The 18,675-nt window shown below is 44.6% G+C and overlaps 2 protein-coding genes and 1 long non-coding RNA gene across 6 annotated transcripts; 2 read left to right on the forward strand and 1 right to left on the reverse strand.

Annotated features, from left to right (window-relative positions):
• The first annotated feature begins 1,606 nt into the window (after nt 1–1,606).
• On the forward strand, nt 1,607–5,171 carry LOC137598931 (uncharacterized). Its single transcript, XR_011036733.1, has 5 exons — nt 1,607–1,761; nt 1,871–1,972; nt 2,063–2,230; nt 2,312–2,416; nt 3,032–5,171. It is a non-coding gene; the product is annotated as an uncharacterized lncRNA (long non-coding RNA).
• A 149-nt stretch (nt 5,172–5,320) lies between these two features.
• Nucleotides 5,321–17,632, reverse strand: LOC137598928 (valacyclovir hydrolase-like). Of its 3 annotated transcripts, XM_068319513.1 has the most exons (13): nt 17,008–17,632; nt 16,883–16,918; nt 16,623–16,801; nt 11,310–11,368; nt 11,116–11,196; nt 10,203–10,699; nt 8,352–8,405; nt 8,113–8,216; nt 7,843–8,009; nt 7,520–7,673; nt 7,306–7,437; nt 5,853–5,976; nt 5,321–5,784 (listed from the first exon to the last, which is right to left on the reverse strand). In XM_068319513.1, exons 6-13 carry the CDS (start codon nt 10,229–10,231, stop codon nt 5,694–5,696), a joined length of 855 nt encoding a protein of 284 aa, XP_068175614.1. In that variant the 5' UTR covers nt 10,232–10,699; nt 11,116–11,196; nt 11,310–11,368; nt 16,623–16,801; nt 16,883–16,918; nt 17,008–17,632; the 3' UTR covers nt 5,321–5,693. The 3 variants fall into 3 exon arrangements, with proteins under 3 accessions (XP_068175614.1, XP_068175615.1, XP_068175616.1); XM_068319514.1 differs by lacking the exon at nt 10,203–10,699; XM_068319515.1 differs by lacking the exons at nt 10,203–10,699; nt 11,116–11,196; nt 11,310–11,368.
• LOC137598930 (dual specificity protein phosphatase 22-B-like) lies at nt 13,371–18,514 on the forward strand. Of its 2 annotated transcripts, none has more exons than XM_068319516.1 (7): nt 13,371–13,547; nt 13,619–13,652; nt 15,031–15,113; nt 16,871–16,920; nt 17,027–17,101; nt 17,756–17,919; nt 17,986–18,514. In XM_068319516.1, the coding sequence occupies exons 1-7, from the start codon at nt 13,527–13,529 to the stop codon at nt 18,138–18,140; spliced, it is 582 nt and encodes a 193-aa protein (XP_068175617.1). In that variant the 5' UTR covers nt 13,371–13,526; the 3' UTR covers nt 18,141–18,514. The 2 variants fall into 2 exon arrangements, with proteins under 2 accessions (XP_068175617.1, XP_068175618.1); XM_068319517.1 differs by having other exon boundaries at nt 13,379–13,547; nt 17,748–17,919; nt 17,986–18,503.
• Nucleotides 18,515–18,675: the final 161 nt, after the last annotated feature.

The raw sequence follows: 18,675 nt of genomic DNA on the forward strand, positions 1-18,675 counted from the left end.
GGGAACAGGTCAGGTGATCCTAACTGTTCCTCCTGAAGTCCAGCACCATCTCCATGGTTTTCCAAGAGTTCAGTGCCAAATTGTTGAGGGAGCACCAGGTGAGGTTCAGGACCTCCTCCCTGTAGGCTGACTCGTTATTATTCGTCATCAGCCACACCACAGTAATGTCATCACTAAATTTGGTGAGAAAGTTGCCGCTGCTAGTCGGGGCGCAGTCATGGGTGTAGAGGGTGTACAGCATTGGGCTGAGCCCACTGCCCTGGGGGGCCCCGGTGCTCACAGTCAGGGTTGAGGAGTAGCAATCCCCCAGAATGACTGATTGCCTCCAGTTCGTGACAAAACTCCCGATCCATGAGCAGGTGTGCTCATCGATACCCAGACCGCACAGTTTGAACAGCAGTTTGCTCAGAAGAAGTGTGTTAAACTCCACTCATGTTTCAGGACACTGATTTTCAGATCTTGGATAGTGAAGACAGCTGGTTTGAGAGAGGAATGAAAGAACCCATCTCTGAGCGGGGGGGTGGTCCGCGACATAACCTTTTGCCCATTTATAATCAGGTCCTTTCAAAATTCCCGAAAAGAATGTCTCAGCAGATTAACCCAGGTGATGCGTCTCATGCTAATGACCCTCATTAGTATACAGTACGCCCTCGCATATTCGCACATCCATGATTGCGACTCCACCTCATCACGTGACTGCCTACCTAAAATCCGCGATCATGTGGAGTCGTGAGCATTGATCCGCGAATGTGCGAGGGTGTTCTGTATATATGTCCAATTTTTTTCACTAATGTTCTTGGGGCGAGGGTATTCCAGTCAGCACTGCTCCTGGACCATGCTCACATTAGCTCTAAAAAATTGGATCCCAATGCCAAAGGGCTAAAGCCGCGGGTCTTCATCATTCAGTCCCACCATAATCAGGGCAAGGAACAAGCCTGGCACTGGGGGTCATCCAATAATATCTTTTCTCACTGAATTTCAGCTGGAGTTCACTCGGATATGATGCGTTCACAAATTGTTTTGTCTTTGTTGACTCTGATCGTTTTAAATGTTACTGCCAAATGTGTCATCAAAAAGAAGAGGCATAGAGAGATTCTACCACTAGTGGCGAACTAAACTATTGTCTCCTCTGGAATGCCGTCCTGCATTCTGTTCTTTCTTTTTAGTCGGGTTGGGCCACTTTAGAATGTTGTGGGTTTTGTCCATGACTCTCCCACTTGATCAATCGCCAAACAGAAAAATGGCTTAAAAATAAATGCTAAATTACAAACTAGAAATATGTAACTCTTGGTTCTTTATGCAAAAACACATCAAGACACTTTATCATTACCTTAAAATACATTCAAACATATGGACCATTCAAGAATGTTGAGCTCCATGTTTTGGTAGAGTTTGATAGCAACAAAAAAAATTCATGGGAATAAAAAATACACAAAAACTATTTTGAAAAAAATCGAAAATCACCCCGTCTTTGGAGTCATGTTGCTTCACCATACCTTGGCATTATATTGTTTGAGTTTGATCAAGTCAAGTAAAAGGAAATGTTCAGATGTAAAATGGAATGTTGTGGTTATAATGACTTCAGTTTCTGATTGATCCAACGAGGAACGCCTCCAGCGTTCAGGTATGAATCTGTCTGTTCTCAACACCCAGACATTAAAGAACAGGACAGATCAAGTATCTCTATCTCCAGTAGTTTCCTCTTCATCATGATGAAGCTGATCCTTTCTCTGGCTCTCGCCTGGACTCTCTCCGGCTCAGGTAACTGCAACACACCTTTGAAGCCTGATTCATTCACCAGTATTGATCAGTTAATTATCAGTTATCTGAATCCATCAGCTGATTGTCGGTCATGTTCTCTTTGCTGCAGATGGAGCTCTTCAGTGTCTATCCTGCAATAGTAGTGATTGTTCCACCACAGAACCAATAACTTGCGCTACAGATACAATGTGTTTCTCCAGCACCTTTTACAGTCAGTATTACTTTATCACAACTTTTCTGTGAATTCTGCATGTTTGTCTTCTTTCCACCAGCAGCATCTAACTCTATTTTGGTTTTATAGCCTTTGTAGGTAATGACACAACAGTGTCAAATGAGAGGGGATGTGCATTGTCCATCCTTTGCTCAACCACAGGCTCTCAGAACTTTTCATTCAGCAATGGACCCGCCGTATCAAAAATAAATCTTGAATGCTGCAACACGACCAACTGTAACTCCAGAACTTTTCCTGGTGAGTATGGTTGAGTAGAAATAGTTAATTCTCATCAGTGTTCTTTGCTCCTCAGCTAAATTACTTCCTGTTCTGTTTCAGTTCCTATGATTCCAGCAATAAACAACCTAATATGTTGTTCTGATGCTCAATGCATCAGTGCAGTCCAGTGCAGGGGAATACAGGACAGCTGTTTTCAAGTATCTGGTGAGACTTTATAAGACAATAACAAGTTATAGATGAAGATTCTCATGCTCTCATATCACAAGTGTGTTTTGGATCCACAACTGGTAGACCAACGGAGAGGTCCACATTCACAATTTAAATAGGCAAAATCCTACAACAGGTAGTCAGGAGATCAGGCAGGGAATGACATAACAGGCAAAACCAGAAAACAAGAGCAAGGAAATCCAAGAAACCAGAAGAGTAGGAAGAGTCTCTACAGTCTGAACCTGAACTAAGGTCTGAGCAGAGCTTAAGAGCTGAACCTGATTGGAGATGGGATCCAGGTGGCTGCAGCAACACAGGTGGCAGGAATGAGTGGATTGAGTGGGGGTGGATTCAGGAGGGAAACCTGCACTCAGGGTCGTGACACCCATTCCTTTTGTGTTCACATTGTGATTCTTTCAGACTGTCTTTACCAGCATCCTTCAACCTGGTGGCAAATGTATGAACATAAAAAAATACCCAACATAGTTACACTGCATTATCTATTCATTCATGTTTGTTTTATGTTTACATGTTCCTAAAATTATAATTATGAATCATTTTTGCTTGAGATCAACAGTATTTTGTTCATTAACATTGATTTTTCATTTCCAGTGGCCGGACAATCACCATCCAGTCAAGTCTTTGGCTGCACGTCTGACAACTTGTGTCCAAGCGATGTTAACGAGACTCCTACCAACATGCTCTTATTGTTAGGCGATGATACAACCTGTTGTGACTCTAGTTTTTGTGACCCGACTCCAAACACGGGACCTCCAACCAGCGACCCCAGTCTGTTTAATACGGCTCCAGCTATCAGGGATGCTCTCTCCATCAGTCTGGGTTTGATCCCTCTGCTACTGGGACTCTTTCATCACTTCTAAAACCAGTAGGAACCTCACCAGCAGGTCCTCATATATATCCACTATTATCACACTTTAACAATAATCAGTCAGGGAACGTTTGTGTGTTTCTAATCACGTATTTACAACCAGACAGCATTCAGAACATGTATCACTCTGCCAAGGTCACCACCTCAAAACCTGCAGAACCAGAAGTTGTGTTTCAAACTCCGTCATAGAAAATGTTTGAATACTTCATTGGCAGTCAATCATCACCATGACGATGTGGTTTGACTGGAATCTGACTGATGCAACATGATGAACGCTGGAAATTTGTGCCAAGACTTGAGAGTTAACACGTAAAAAATCATCTTAATCCAAATTTAACTTTTTGAACTCTGTTAATAAATCAGATCCATTTGAATGACTGACTCTGAATGATCTCAGATAGATATTGGTGGTGGTGTGATATATCCTCCTGTCTCTGGTGCTGGACTGAAACTTAATACATATTGATCATCTACAAAGTGTTTTTTCTCATCATTCTGTTATATTGTAATGTTGTTAATAACGATTATTTAATGTAATTTTTTTGCTGCTTTTATCGAAGTGGTTTGACTTCATGAGATTAAACAGATTATCAGTCACCAGGAATAAAGCCTGAGTAAGTTTCTACTTGTGCTTCCTGTGTGCAGTGACAAGGACAGGTGACGTGAGATCAGATGATGTACAGAACATTCACTGTAAATCTAATCTATAATAAATTTATTATTATGTAGAGAAGAAATGCAACTATCAAAATAACACTAATTGGCATGAGAAAAAGATTTCTTTGTCTTGAGACGGTACAGTGATCCCTCGTTCCAGGACCACCAGCGAAAAACGAAATTCCGCGATACAGCAACCAAATATTTACTTTATTATTTATGGTAATTTAAATATTCATGAACCCTCCCCAATATTAATATTAAACCACCTTCTATCTATATTACCTTTTCCCACACTCTTATAAACTGTTTAACGCACTTGTTTTAAAGAAAAGTTGTAGGATGAACCGTGAGTCTCGGAAGACAGTGCACACCAGGATGCTGTCAGCCAATAGCATGCACGTACAGTATCACATGACTACTTACTAAAAATCTGCGATGTAGTGAAGCCATGCATCTTGAAGCGCGAATAAGCAAGGGATTACTATATTACACTTCCTCCTAGAGTCAAACTCTCGTGGGACATTTCACGTGTTCTTTAGGTTCCCCTAGTGGCCACAAGGGCTCTAAGCAGTAGCCTTAGTGGCTTCCTTATTATTATTATTTTTTTGTCTCCATGTAGTCTCATAGTTTAACACCATAAAGGGGGGGGGGGCAGCTTTTTGTGAGATCAATGCTCGTTTTGGTGTTGCAGAAAAATGTGACCATCACCGACCCTCTCTGGAAACTAAGTTGTCAATCTTTATTAGAATTTCCTGCAGCTCTTCCCCAGAGAGGGAAGAGTTGCACCTTTGTGTGTTAATGGGGAAATCAGACAGAGAGAGAAAACACACACCGGGTAGTGGATACTTGAGCTGTTTTATTATTTCTCACAACGTTTAAATTACCGTAAATAATAAATAGTTCATTGCTATATCACGGAATTTCTTTTTCCGCGGGTGGTCCTGGAACACATTAACCGAGAGTAATGAGGGATTATTGTACCACTATTATCACACTTTTACATTAATCAGTCAGTCTTTAACAGACCAAAGAGGAGGTTTATGGATGTAGTGAAAGAGGACATGAAGGTAGTTGGTGTGAGAGAAGAAAATGCAGAAGACAGGGTTAGATGGAGGACACTGATTGGCTGTGGAGACCCTGAAGGGAAAAGCCCAAAGGAAAAGAAGACGGAGAAGTCAATCTTTAACATACGTATGGTCTTGGTTGCTGGATGATGAACTAATACAATGATTCTCGCCAAATCAAGTTTGTAATCTCCCAGATCCATCTGTCCAAACAGCGGTGACAACGAACGGGGACAGAAACACAGTTAAGTCTAGTCAAGAGTAGAAAAACAAATCTAAAATGTGTGGTTTATGTTTTAAAAATCATATTTATTCATTTTCTAAAAGGTGATTCAGAGTTACAGTTCAGGCTTTAAACCAATGTATCAGGTAACAGTTTTGTTGTGGACTTTTGATCTATTTTAAATAGTAGAATCGTACAAATCATACTAAGTTTAAACAGTGACAGATTTCTTAAGTCGAATTGTAAGTAATTTCAATGTTCAGTCATTAGCATTCTTTGGTTAGCATTGTTAGCGTTGTAATGACTCAGGTCAGCAGCAGTAACAAGTCGTGTAACTGTATGATTAAAGGTAAATGAACATTATTGATTAGATTAAATTAAATGGGTTATTGTTCCACACATTGTTCTATGTGTTGTTTCGATGAGTTTATTCACGTGTCAGTCCAGCAGAAAGTCTTCCACCAGCTTGTTGAAGTCATCAACAAACCTCAGGTGGAGATTGTGTTTACCCTCTGGCATCAGGTGCAGCCTGGATGTTGGACAAAAATCCGTCAGCATACATCAATCTGGGTTCTGTTGGAGTGTTGTTGGTCTCACCGTGATCCCTTGATGTGTTTGAGGAGGTACTGTGGGTGGATGCTGGGCACCATTGGGTCTTTCTCTCCATGGATGATGAGGGTAGGGCAGCTGATCAGAGGCAGAAGCTCCATGCAGATACTGCCTGAGCCAAAGAATGGCCATAGATGTTATTTACTGCAACATCAGAGTAAAAACTCTCTAATCTTAGCATACTGTATATTCTGGGAAAGCCTGATGTTCACTTTCCATGCCCACATATACATATATGTACAGTGCAGGCCCCTGCGCGCGCGCGCGCGCGCGCGCACACACACACACACACACACACACACACACACTCAAGGGGGACTGAAAGCATGCAAATAGGGAGAGGGTGATATTAGGCAGGCAGGTACATTGCGTTGCGCCCCAAGGAGCAATTTGTTGGGGGACGATGCCTTTCTCAAGGGTACCTCGGCAGAGGTCAGGATGTGAACTGACCCCTCCCCCTGCCAGTCCACTCCCCCAAGTGTTTGGTCCATGTGGGTCTTGAGCCGGCCACCATCCGGTTCCCAGCGCAGGACCCTGTGGAGTGAGCTGCTGCCACCCAATTGCTTTCAGAGGCGATGATCTCTTGGGAGGAAGGGTGGCCTTCATGAGTTCAAGCAGCTCCAGTACCCTGAGCTGGCAACAGGGTGCAGTGACACCGCTTCAATGCACCCAACGACCAGAGGATGGATGTTCTCAAGGGTGCTGACATGTCCGGGATGAGATGACAAGGCAACATCTAGGAGTTGGCAGAGCAGAGCAACCTCCTGGTTTTGTCCATTACCAAAACCAGAATGTTGGTTTTAGTAAGGGATAAAAGTCAGTTTCTTGTTTTGGATACCCCCAATCAGAACATCTGCTGGAGCTGCTGGAGAGACAGCAAATGGCTAGTGCCCCCCCAAAGGGAAATGCACTGGATAGGAGGTAAACCTGTACATTAACCTGGCATCATTACTCCAAAAGGCTTCCCTCCACCCTTAGAATTCCTTGTCAACATTACCAATGTGGGGCGGCAGTGGCTCAATGGTGGAGCGCCCTATGATCAGAGATCAGCGTTTGATTCCCACTTCAGCCCAGCTATCTTCAGAGTGTGAGCTGACAGTGGGCGGTGTCAGCTCACCTCCTGGCCACTACCGAGGTGCTCTTGAGCAAGGTGCTGTCCCCCTTACAAGCTGTTCAAATGGGGCACACCCCAAAGTTGCTGCACGTCACTCTGCCTCCCCCTGTACTGTTTGTTGTTGTACTAATCGTATGCCCACAGGCCCCTAGTGTGTTTGTTTCAGGTGCCTGTACACAACATTGTATGCATTGTCTAACACATATAAGCATGTATAGCTGAGTGTGAAGATATCTCCGCATTGGGGATCATAAAATGGACTTTCTTCTTCTTTCTCTTCTTAAATTCCCAACCGAACAGTGACTTTGTAACAGCATGAATTCATACCCCCTGGTCGTTTTGAGAAATGTGACACCGCCTCCAGCCTGGCCCCCCATATTCTAGCAAAGACCTCTGCTCCATACACCTCCTCCATAGGCTGCCTCATCTTCGCATTCCACTTGGAGACGTCAGTGACTGCTAAAAAGGACAAACAGTGGATACTTAGGAACCTAGGACCACACTAGTCTCAGACTATAGTGATAAACTCGAGCAGGAGTACAGGCGTAAATCTGGAGGCAGAGCTCATCAACAAAGGCAAGGCTTCCAAAGACAACCATCTGCCTGATCAGTTCTGGATTCTTTGCGGCTGCTATCATCGCCGTTGCTCCTCCATCGCTCCACCCCAGCAGAGAGAACTTGTGGAATCCGAGCACCTGTCAGCAAAAACACAACTTCTACGTGTCTCCAAGTGTCTGAAGTGCAGTCAATAAAGACCAAAGGCAGAAAGATTTCCATTCTCACAATTTAAAAACAGATCAAAGCAAATTCAGGTCATTAGAATGTTAAATAAATCCCATTAAATGATTAACGGACAAATCCAACCTTCATCAGATCCACTGCATCCTTTGCATCCCTCTCGAATAAGTCAGGGGGGAAGTCTCTGTCTGGAGGCCGGGATTGTCCGTAACCACGGGGATCCCAGCCAACTACAGTGAAGCGTTCTTTATTCAGAGACTTCAACTGAGGTCCAAAATCAGTTCGAGTGCTTCCTGAGGTAGACCAAAGTGGGTTTCACAAGCCAAGAGAAAGTGAATGCACCGATGAGGGGTGAGAATTCTTATTAACCAATCAGACGGGTGTTGCTGTATTTACCCAGAGCACCAGGAAGCAACAGCAGAGCATGTTTCCCTCTACCCGTCTGCTCATAGTAGAGATCCACGCCATTAACACGCTTCCTGCCTGAGGTCATTGAAGAACTGCAGGAAACAGACAGTAGACAATGGCAGCAAAGGTCAAGATGGAAGAAAAGTAGATCACTGACTTGAACACACATTAATAAAAAAAGAAAACAGTTGTAAATTCAATGTTTAAGGAAACGTAACCATAGTTACCAGTACATCTGGCTGACTCTCTGAACTTCAGCTCTGCAACTAGAGAAACGTCCCCTGAGTAGAAACCACAACATTTGTCAGTCTGCAAAGACGACGAGGCGTCCTCTGCAGCTCTTTACACCTGTCACATAACCTGTTTCTATAGATTAGCTGGTAATCAGATAAGACAGGGGAAAGGGGAGGAGCTTACACAAAAACGATTACAAACAGATCAAAAGTATTTCACACCAAAAGGTCAGTTTTAGGTCAATTAAACCACAATCAAATTGAAGCAGAGCATGTGAACCATAAAAATCATTCCCTAAGGGGCGCATCATGAACATCCTGCTACAGACAAAATAAGAAAGGTGAGAACATCTGACCACCAATCCATTGTCTTGTAGACGACACAGTCACAATCTTGTCCTCTACCGCCACTTATCTGCCTGGCGTATCAACCGTCTGCTGGAGCCAAGCCCAAAAATGCGACCATCTAAGTCCTTCAAGTTCTACCGCTGAATGTTTTCAAGTATGTCAACACAATGCAGCCATGGTGGAGAACCGACGGAACATTTGGAGTAATCAGTTCACATAGGAAGCTGGAGAACCCGGAGAGAACCCACACAGACACAGGGAGAACGTAGAAACTCCAGACAGAAAGGAATTGAACCCAGAACCTTCTGGCTGTGAGGTAACAGTGTTACCCACTGCGCCACCGTGTCGCCCGGCATCAGATCATACCAACAGGAAATCCAGTTATCAATGAACCAAGAATCTGAACTATGTTAAGAACTAGAGGCTTTCTGGTGTGCTTTCACCTCCTCCTACAGATGATGGAGAACGGCGCTGACATTTTCTGACTTCTATGTGTTGGATGTCTGTGTGGTTTCTCAGTTATCCAGATGGTTATCCAAAGCTGTTTAAATCAATCCATTGGACTTTAACAAACACTGGATTCCTGTGTATTTCAACACCCTGAAACCAGTGGCGGGCCGTGCATTTCACACCTAGGCCTTCAGTGATGTTCTCCTTAGTCAAACGTGAATAAACACAACCCATAATACTATAAGCTGCTCCCACCACTGCCACCTACAGTGCCTTGCGAAGGTATTGGCCCCCCAAGAACTTTCTGATATTTTGCTACATTTCAGGCTTCAAACTTCAAGATAAAAACCTGAAAATATTTTTCAAGAATCAACAACATGTGAGACACAATCGTGAAGTGGAACCAAATTTATTCAACATTTTATATTGTGTTCACAAATATAAAACTGTAAAGTAGGACTTGCAAAAGTATTGGCCCCCTTTGAGTTAATACTTAATACAACTTCCTTCTGCAGCGATCACAGCCGCAAGTCTTTTTGGGTGTGTCTCTATAAGTTTTGCACATCTTGAGACAAATATTTGCCCATTCCTCCGTACCAAACAGCTCAAGTTCCTTAAGGTTAGATGGAGATCGTTTGTGCACAGCAATTTTCAGATCTTTCCACAGATGCTCTATTGGATTGAGGTCTGGACTTTTGATGGCCATTCTAACACCTTCATATGGTCGGTTTTAAACCATTCCATTGTAGATTTGAATTTATGTTTTTTTTGGAAGGTGAACCTCCGCCCCATCCTCAGGTCTTTTGCAGACTCCAACAGAATTTCTGCCAGAATCGCCCTGTATTTGGCTCCATCCATCTTCACATCAACTCTAACGATCTCCCCAGCCCCTGCTGAAGAAAATCAACCCGAGCATGATGCTGCCCCCACCATGTTTGACAGAGGAGATGGTGTTTCCAGGGTGATGTACTGTGTTACTCTTACGCCAAACGTAACATTTCGCATTCAGCCCTAAAAGTTAAATTTGGTCTCATCTGAGAAGAGCACCTTGTTCCACATGTCATCTGTGTCTCCATGGGCCTTCTTTCAAACTCCAGACGGGCCTTTTTATGGTTTTCTTTCAGAAATGGCTTTCTCCTTCCACTCTTCCATAAAGGACAGATTTATGACCCCTCCATGTTGATATTATTGCTCACACAGTGCTCCGGGAGACATTTAAATATTGTGAGATCTTATTGTATTCCATTCCTGCTTTGAACTTTTCCATAACTTCGTCCCGGACCTGCCTGGTGTGTTCTGTGGTTTTCATGATGCTGTTGGTTCTCCAGTGTTCCTTTCACAGACGTCTGAGACCTTCACAGAGCAGGTGCATTTAAACTGAGACCAAACGACACGCAGGTCACTCTGTTTGTCATTGTTAGTCGTTCAGGTCAACATTGGATCATTCAGAAGTCATCAGGGAACATCTGGAGTCAGTTAGCTGAGGGTTCGCTGAGAGAACAGGGGGCCAATACTTTTGCACGTCCTAGTTTTCAGTTTTTTATCTGTAAACACAAAATAAAATGTTGAATAAATTTGGATTGGATAAACCCCTCTAACCTAAAAATAGAACGCTGACCTAGTGTTGGCCTATGTCATATTATATCCCAATGTATAATTACATATTTATACACATATTTAAATATTTTAATTAAAAGAAAATGCATTAATGCATTAAAATGTAACTAACTTTTAGCATAAATATCATGATTTCTGGTTATGTTAGACCAGCAGAGAAGGCCTTGCTGGCCCTGACCGCCCACCACTGCCTGAAACAAAGACTGATCCACCAAAAAGACCCCACACCACAGTCAGAGCAGCAACCTGGTGTATGCAGTTAAATGCAGCGAAGATGTCTACATAGGGGAGACCAAACAACCATTACACAAGAACATGGCTCAACACAGAAGAGCTAACTCACCAGGACAGGACTCAGCAGTGTGCCCCCCCCCCCCCCCCTCAGAGAAGAGGGACGCTCATTTCAGGACACCAATGTTCAGATCTTAAAAATGGAAGACATGGTTTGAGAGAGAAGTGAGAGAAGTCATCCATATTAAAGTGTTGAGGAGCCAGACTGGTTTCAATGACTGTCGTTGAAATGTGAATAGCACTGACCACACCCCAAAGGGTTAATGAACTGGGACAAGACCAGCCACCACCAGAACCGAAGAAGCCTGTTGGATGAGAGGAGAAACGTTTTCAAGAAACTTTCTTAAAGTCCAGCGGATTGATTTAAACGGTTTGGATAACCATGACCCGGAGAACTGAGAACCTACACAGACATTATAATTAACTAAATATCTGAACAGTACAAACAGATCATGCTAACATGCTAATATTTATTGACTGCAATGCAAACTTCATAATTTAGTTTGCTATCCTGCTAACTCTAACTAACCTGGACTTAACACAAGACTGGCAGGAATTCAACCATTTTTTGTAGGTTGAGTCACAAACCAGTTTTGAAAACTTGCATTATTTGACCAGATGATGGCGCTAAATGTAAAAGGAAATGTGAGTGCAGCGTGTCCTGAGGTCTAAACCAATCTCATCCATTCATGTCGTTTTTGTTTCACCTGAAACTATGAAGAACAGCAAAGATTTCATTGCAATCAAGAAGTTAACACGTCACAACGCCCCAGTCTAACACAACCCAATGCCCCCCCCCCCCCCCCGCCCATGGAGACATTCACACCTATTCGTTGAAAAAGGCCCCGAAGTGTGGCGCTTGTCTTTATCAGTGGGTTTGACCTGCCACTAGCTGTTCAGATCTAATCCTCTGAGGCAACCAGCTTTTTGTAAACGCCTCCACTGTCATCTGACTGACAGTGTGTGTGTCACACACACACACACACACACACAAACACACACACACGCGCGCGCACACACACACAGGAACACAACACGACAAAGCCCGGCTAAAAATACCTCAATCGCCTCAGAGCAACGCGTTGAGGATGTAGCTGTGTTTACTGGAAATAGAGAATCGAATTCAGTTAATGTCCATTCAGAATCGTCATGCATTATTAGTACGTGTGTGTGTGTGTGTGTGTGTGTGTGTGTGTGTGTGTGTGTGTTATTATAAGACAGAATCAAGTTTATAAAAGATATCTCCAAATTAAGATCAAAATGCATCAAGGTGGTGGAAGCTTCTAGCATTCTGTAGTGTGACAGCAGAAACTAGTGGATTACAAGATAATAGCAAAATTGAGTTTCAACCAGTTTATCAGTGCGACTTTTATCAGTGTGACTTTTATCAGTGTGACTTTTAGCAATGCGACTTTTGAGTAAGGACATGAGCTGATGGGACCGCCCCTTTGACTTGGATTCAAATAATACTATTATAAAGACTGCAGTGAAACGTTGAAGGATGCCTTTTTCTTTAGCGCCACTTTGCAGGTTTTGCTCCTCCCTGATTGTTTGCATCCATGTTTTTGTCACAGGTTACGGCAAATTTATTGTGTCCTGATATTCTGTCCGAATAAAAACAAAAGTCAAGCGGAGGGTGCGTTAATCTTGCCTGCGGCTGTCAGTAGCCATCTGTAACGGGTGGCAGGGAAGGGAATTCATTTCGGTGTTGTAGCGCCACGCCCGTTTGTTCCTCCTGCATGATATCCTGCTCCACCTTGAATGCCTGCACCTGTGTCTCATTGGCCCGTTTACGCAGGGCTGTCGCACCCTCACTCCACCCAGACATCCTACGTCAATCCTCTGTTTCACTCCATCTCAATGACGGTTGGAGGTCGTAAAAGCCCCAAATATTTTAGGGTCAGGCGACTCGTAATCGTCCCAGACGTCCATAAATCTTTCAGAATTTTCCTCTTGAGTTACCAAGACAGATAAATTCTTCTTAAGGTTTTGGGAGGACATGATGTGGGTGTGGCTGGGCAGCACGAGGTGAAGGACAAAAGACGAGGCTTGTCTGGAGTGAAGCGAAACTCAAGACTAAAGTACGATGAACTCCATGTAAGGTACGGCCCCTCAGCAGATAGTGACCTCCAGCCGTGACCCTTGGTTGGATCCTCGACCATCTTTGTCCAGCTGGTATGTGCCACATTCCCCTTCGACTCCCGGTCTAAATATAACCCCAAAGGCCGGGCGTTCCGCTCTAAGGTCGCATTACATCATCCCAACGCGGGGCATTGTCAATCATGTAGCACTCAGGACACCCGAGGCTTTGTGATACCAAAAAAAGTTGCTGGGGCGGTTTAAAAATGAAGGGACGCAACAACAGTCCGGGGAAAGGACTGGACCCGAGCTGAACGCCGCCGGACTACCAGGGGACAAACTGCAGATGTCAACAGCTGATGCGCTTTGCTAGTTTTAGCAGACATGGGTAACGGAATTAACAAGGTACCAAACTTCAACAGGCTTAATTTGCAGCGTTCAGGTCCTTCCTTTGACTAACTTTAAACTTTCTTCAGGTCCTTCCTGATCTTTATCTGGGAAACATCAAAGGTACGATGTCCTGTTTATGCTCCTTTCAGTAAAGAATTGAATCATTTGCAGAATGATGAAGTTGAGCACGTTTCAGTTCCTCAAACGGAGAGGCGTGTGGTGAGATGCTTCGCTCGGATCAGTTTCTATAGAGTGGCGAGGTCACGGCGTACGACTAGCGTGGAGTTATTTATGTCCATTAAGGTGCTCTTGTCGCCGCCGTGCCCGGGTGTTCGGGTGTTGGTGCGTCTCCGGCAGCAGCTGGAGGCAGGCGTGGGTGGGGATGCCCCGCACCATGGGGGCGTCCCCAACGTCAACCAGAATCCACAACTTTCCATTGAGCAGTAACAGAAATCACGAGGTTGTTTTTCTGCGTTGAACGCGTGGAAATCTGAGTCTTCTATCCGTTATACGTGGAGCATTTTAAAGATTTGTTTTTGCAGCAGAGAAAGACTCGGTGGAAGCCGTGAGCTTGAGCGGAAATCAAAAGGAAAACTTCATAATTTAAGAGAAATCTTTGACGCAGAAATGTACTTACAAAGATGACTAAAGGGGGAAAACACCAACAATAGCTTGTAGTAAATAAATTCACTCTTTCTTGGATTTGAAGGTAGGACATAGCTAGCTTTAGCAGGTTTGTAGCATTAGCTAGGGTTTTGTTCGCTCTGAAGACCAATCGATGTCAACTTATTAAATTTTAAATAAAATGGAACAACTGAGGGAATGAGTATGCTAACGGTTAGCTGTCCCACTGGCTAACATTACTATCCTGCTCTCACAAATTGCTGGTGGTTTCTAGTTAATTTTAAACTCCGTCTTCGCAGGAGTGATCGTCCAACATGTGGTCACAACTCAGATTTGTTTTCCTTTTTTTGGGGGGGGCGGGGAGGGGTCGCTGATCTCTGCTACAATATTAAATGAGTGACCTTCACACCCTATAAAGATATCAATTTCATGGCCGTCGCGCTCAGGGATTCGTTTGATTTCACTGTCGTTGGGTCGAGTCCGGCGTCCGCATCTATAAAACTTTATTCTGTCGTGCTATTGTGGATCCTCTGGGGGGGTTCGTCTGGGGTCAGCATCCTGCAAACTCGCAAAGCATTAAAAAAAAAAAAGATGTGAAGACACATCTGTCCGAGGTAGAAAACCTTCGGCTTCCTTTTAAAGAACAAAATTTGATTAGAACAAATACTGTTTCTTGCTTTGGGCCCAAGGTGCTGGACGGTTTTAGAAACACTGGTTTTCCGGTATTTCTTTCAGTTCAATGCGAGGGCCACACTTTCCAGCCAAGGGGACAGCTCAGAGGAGGAGGGGGGGTGTTGTTGTTAGGTAGAAATGCTTAATATAGGCTGTCACTGTGATTGGATGAAAGAAAAATGTCAGATTTCTTGATTTTCAGATGCACAAGACAGCGAGTTGTTGGCGACGCACAACATCACCCACATCCTGTCCATCCACGACACGGCTGCCCCCGTCCTGGAGGTGAGTGGCCCCCCCGGCGTGACCCTCCATACAGCCCATGAACGCACCACGTGTTCCTGAATGTCTACACAGTCAGTCCATTTTATATTTATTCTCGTTTTAGTCTGGAGAAAATATCCGTGAAAGCTTCCCAGACCCACTTTTTAACTAGAACCAATGCAGTCACAGACTGCAACATCCCGCGACACCCCTGAAATCAAAATTTTACCCTGACCTATTTGCATAGGTCAAAGATCAAAGCTAGTGCTCTGACCTACTGTCATTGATCAAAGCACTAGCCTTGATCCATCGTCTTACTCACACTGGCCTTCTCACCTCGTCTTCCTATCTTATCCGATTAATGAGTCTACAAAAGTTTAAATTTAACCTTGACTTACTTTTGTCAAGGTCAAGGTCATCATCTCATCTTCGTCCCCTTTGCTGCCTGAGTCATGTGCTTTTTGTTTCATCTTTCTATCTGCAACGGTTGTGGAGATATTTGGTGGACTAACGGACGGTCAGACGAACACACAAACACTGACATCACCGCTTTGAAGCGGGGGGGTAACAAACAGCTGATGAACATCATTGTTATCATCCTCAATCTGTGTTAATCTGACATTTCAAAGAATAACAATGAGATAATTCCTCCCCTGAAAGTGAATCATTGTGAAAAGACGACTTGCATTGGTGTGAAAGTCAGACATTCTTATTTTCAGTCTACACAGAAAGTCCTTGAACCAGTTCAGACCAGGAATTTTGCAGGTCTTACATGTAAACAGTTCCATCGTGTGAAATCTTAAATTCTGTGTTCCGTTTTCAGCCGTGAGCCTTCAAGTTAGCTCAGCAACTTGAAATCCAAAAATTCTTGAAAGTAGAACTAGATCAAAAGAACGTTTCTGCACTTAGATGCTGAGATTTGATTTGGGGGAAAAAGCCAAGACATGGGTTGAAAGTAGAAATTTGTAAAACTCAAACTACAAAATCTAACTTTCACCAGGATTAATATCAATTATTGATCCTGTTTGACTCAAATTTCATTGCTGGTTGATGACATTTCCTCTTTCTCGTCTCAGAATCAGTCAGATCTGGTTCTGAAAATCTTGACCTTCAGGGTTCGTTTTCACAACTTTCATCTTTTCTTGCTGAAAGCGTGAAAAGTCCTCCGACGTTTCTCTCCACTTTCTCCGTTTAGCGTCTGATTGAACACTAAAGAAGACGACGGTATCTCTACAGGAACCGACCCGGAAGGTCAAGGGGCCCGAAATGATCGACACCTTCACGTATGGATGACGCGACGCTTCTAGCTAATGCTGACTCAGGCCTGTCAGCCACAGTGGCAGATGGGACGCTAGATTTGCATACCCGACAGTCAAACTGTGACTAATTGATTTCTGGGAATTGATTTGTGAGAGAGGAAGGTAGAATTTGCAAACTGGAGTCTTTGAGGTCAGATGTGACTCTGCCTCTGCAGACTGCAGCGTTTTTATATCGTATTTTGCGCGATTTGTCACAGGAGTTTGATTTTACCATAAAATCTTGAATGCTGGTGAGTTTTAAGGACGCTTCCAGGCGCCAGTGCGTCCCTGAGGACTGGGGGGGGGGGGTTGTAGCGTACTTCCTGTCCACTGGGTGTCATCAGCTGTCAGGTGCACAGCGCCAAGAACTCACCACTAGCTTAGCCAGGGGTTCAAGGTGTCAGGGGACGCCTAGAAACAGGAAGTGTGTGTGGGTCGAATGATTGAACAGGTTTATATGCCCCCCCCCATCCCTTACAGGGCGTGACGTACCTGTGTATATCGGCTGCAGACCACCCCAAGCAGAACCTGTGAGTATAAAACACAACAAACCGATGAGAAGCGTTTCTTTTCTTCTACGTTTAAACGTGATGACGACAAACTGTGTGATAACTGACCGGGGCTTAACACCCCCAGGACCCAGTTCTTCAGAGACGGCATCACGTTCATCCACGAGGCCCGGCTCAAAGGGGAGGGCTGTCTTGTCCACTGGTGGGTCTGCTTTCATTTACAATCAATAATATTTAGCGTCTGAGAAGAACACGGATTTCACTTCCAACCACATCCCTGGTTTCGATCTAAAAATCATCCTCAACAAGTGAAACGAGGCAGTCAGAGCCTGCAACATCCCCCGACACCCCTGAATTCAACATTTTACCCTGTCCTGCACATTTTTGTGCCTCTGGCTTCCTGAAAATGTTGCTTTTTGTTTTGTGATTATATCTCATGTTTCAGAGATGTGTACCTAAAAAGGTATACAAGTGAACATTTGACCTTGATCTAGGTTTTCAAGGTCAAGGTTGTGATCTAATTTTCATCCCCTTGCCTCCCTGAATGTAACACCTTTAGTTTAGTCTGTCTATCTTATCTGGTTCCTGAGACATGTTTAAAAAAAAGTATAAAAGTTTAAATTTGACCTTGACTTAGTTTTCTGAAGGTCAAGGTCATCATCTCATCTTCGTCCCCTGCCTGCTGCTGCCTGAGTCACGTGCTTTTTGTTTCATCTTTAAATCTGCAACGGTTGTGCAGATATTCGGTGGACGGACGGACGGACGGACACGGACAATTACGTCACCGCTTCACGGGATGTAATGCACAGCTTCAGAGGTTACCATGACAACCGGCCCTGTGCTCTCAGCGTTGCAGGCGTGTCCCGCAGCGTGACCCTGGTGGTGGCTTACATCATGACGGTGACCGGGCGCGGCTGGGTGGAGTCCCTGGCGGCGGTGAGGGCGGTGCGCCCGTGTGCCGGCCCCAACCTGGGCTTCCTGCGCCAGCTGGACGAGTTCGAGAACACGGACCTGACAGAGGTGAGTGGGGGTGGGCGTGTCCATCTGTTAACATCCCTAAAGCATCATTTCTGCCCCCCCCTCCAGTGTCAGGCCTGGTGGGAGGATCGATACGGGGCGACGCCGTTCAACGACGACGAGCTGGTGGAGCAGCTTCTGACTCAGAGGCCCGACAGGAACACCATCAGGTCGAGGCCCAGCCCCACCTGAGGGGCCGCCGCCCGCCCCAGGACCACCGTTAGAACCAGCAGGGAGCGCCATCATGTGACCAAAGTCCCCCCACCACCACCACCACCGCCAACCCCCCCACCAGACCAGCTCCTCGTCTCTAACTGTCAAAACAACACGCACGGGCGGCCAAGCGGGACGCGGTTAGACTGGAAGAGGGTTAACCAGGAGTCAGGTGACTGCAGCCGGCCAATCAGGGGACAGAAGCTGCTTAACGCATAAGTAATGAGGTGACTCTGAACCGGAAGTCCAACAAGGCGTGGGGGTTTGGGTTCTATTTCAGGAGAACCCGATCCAGACCCGCACCAGAGTCCAGAACCTTAAAGGTTCAAATCAAACTCCAGATCTGGATCTGGATCCACTTCGTTTGTTTGTTTTTATGAGTAACAGAGAAAAGAATTCTGAAACATTAAAGAAAACATGAAAAAAAGGAGGAAAACGAACTTTTATGTTAAAAATAACCCAAGAAAGAAAACAACCCGCGTCAGCAGCAGTGATGGAACCCGTTCTGGACCAGAATCAATCTGGTTCAGAAATCTGTTCAGATAA

Source organism: Antennarius striatus, chromosome 7, assembly GCF_040054535.1.
Source record: "Antennarius striatus isolate MH-2024 chromosome 7, ASM4005453v1, whole genome shotgun sequence".
Taxonomy (NCBI): Eukaryota; Metazoa; Chordata; class Actinopteri; order Lophiiformes; family Antennariidae; genus Antennarius; species Antennarius striatus.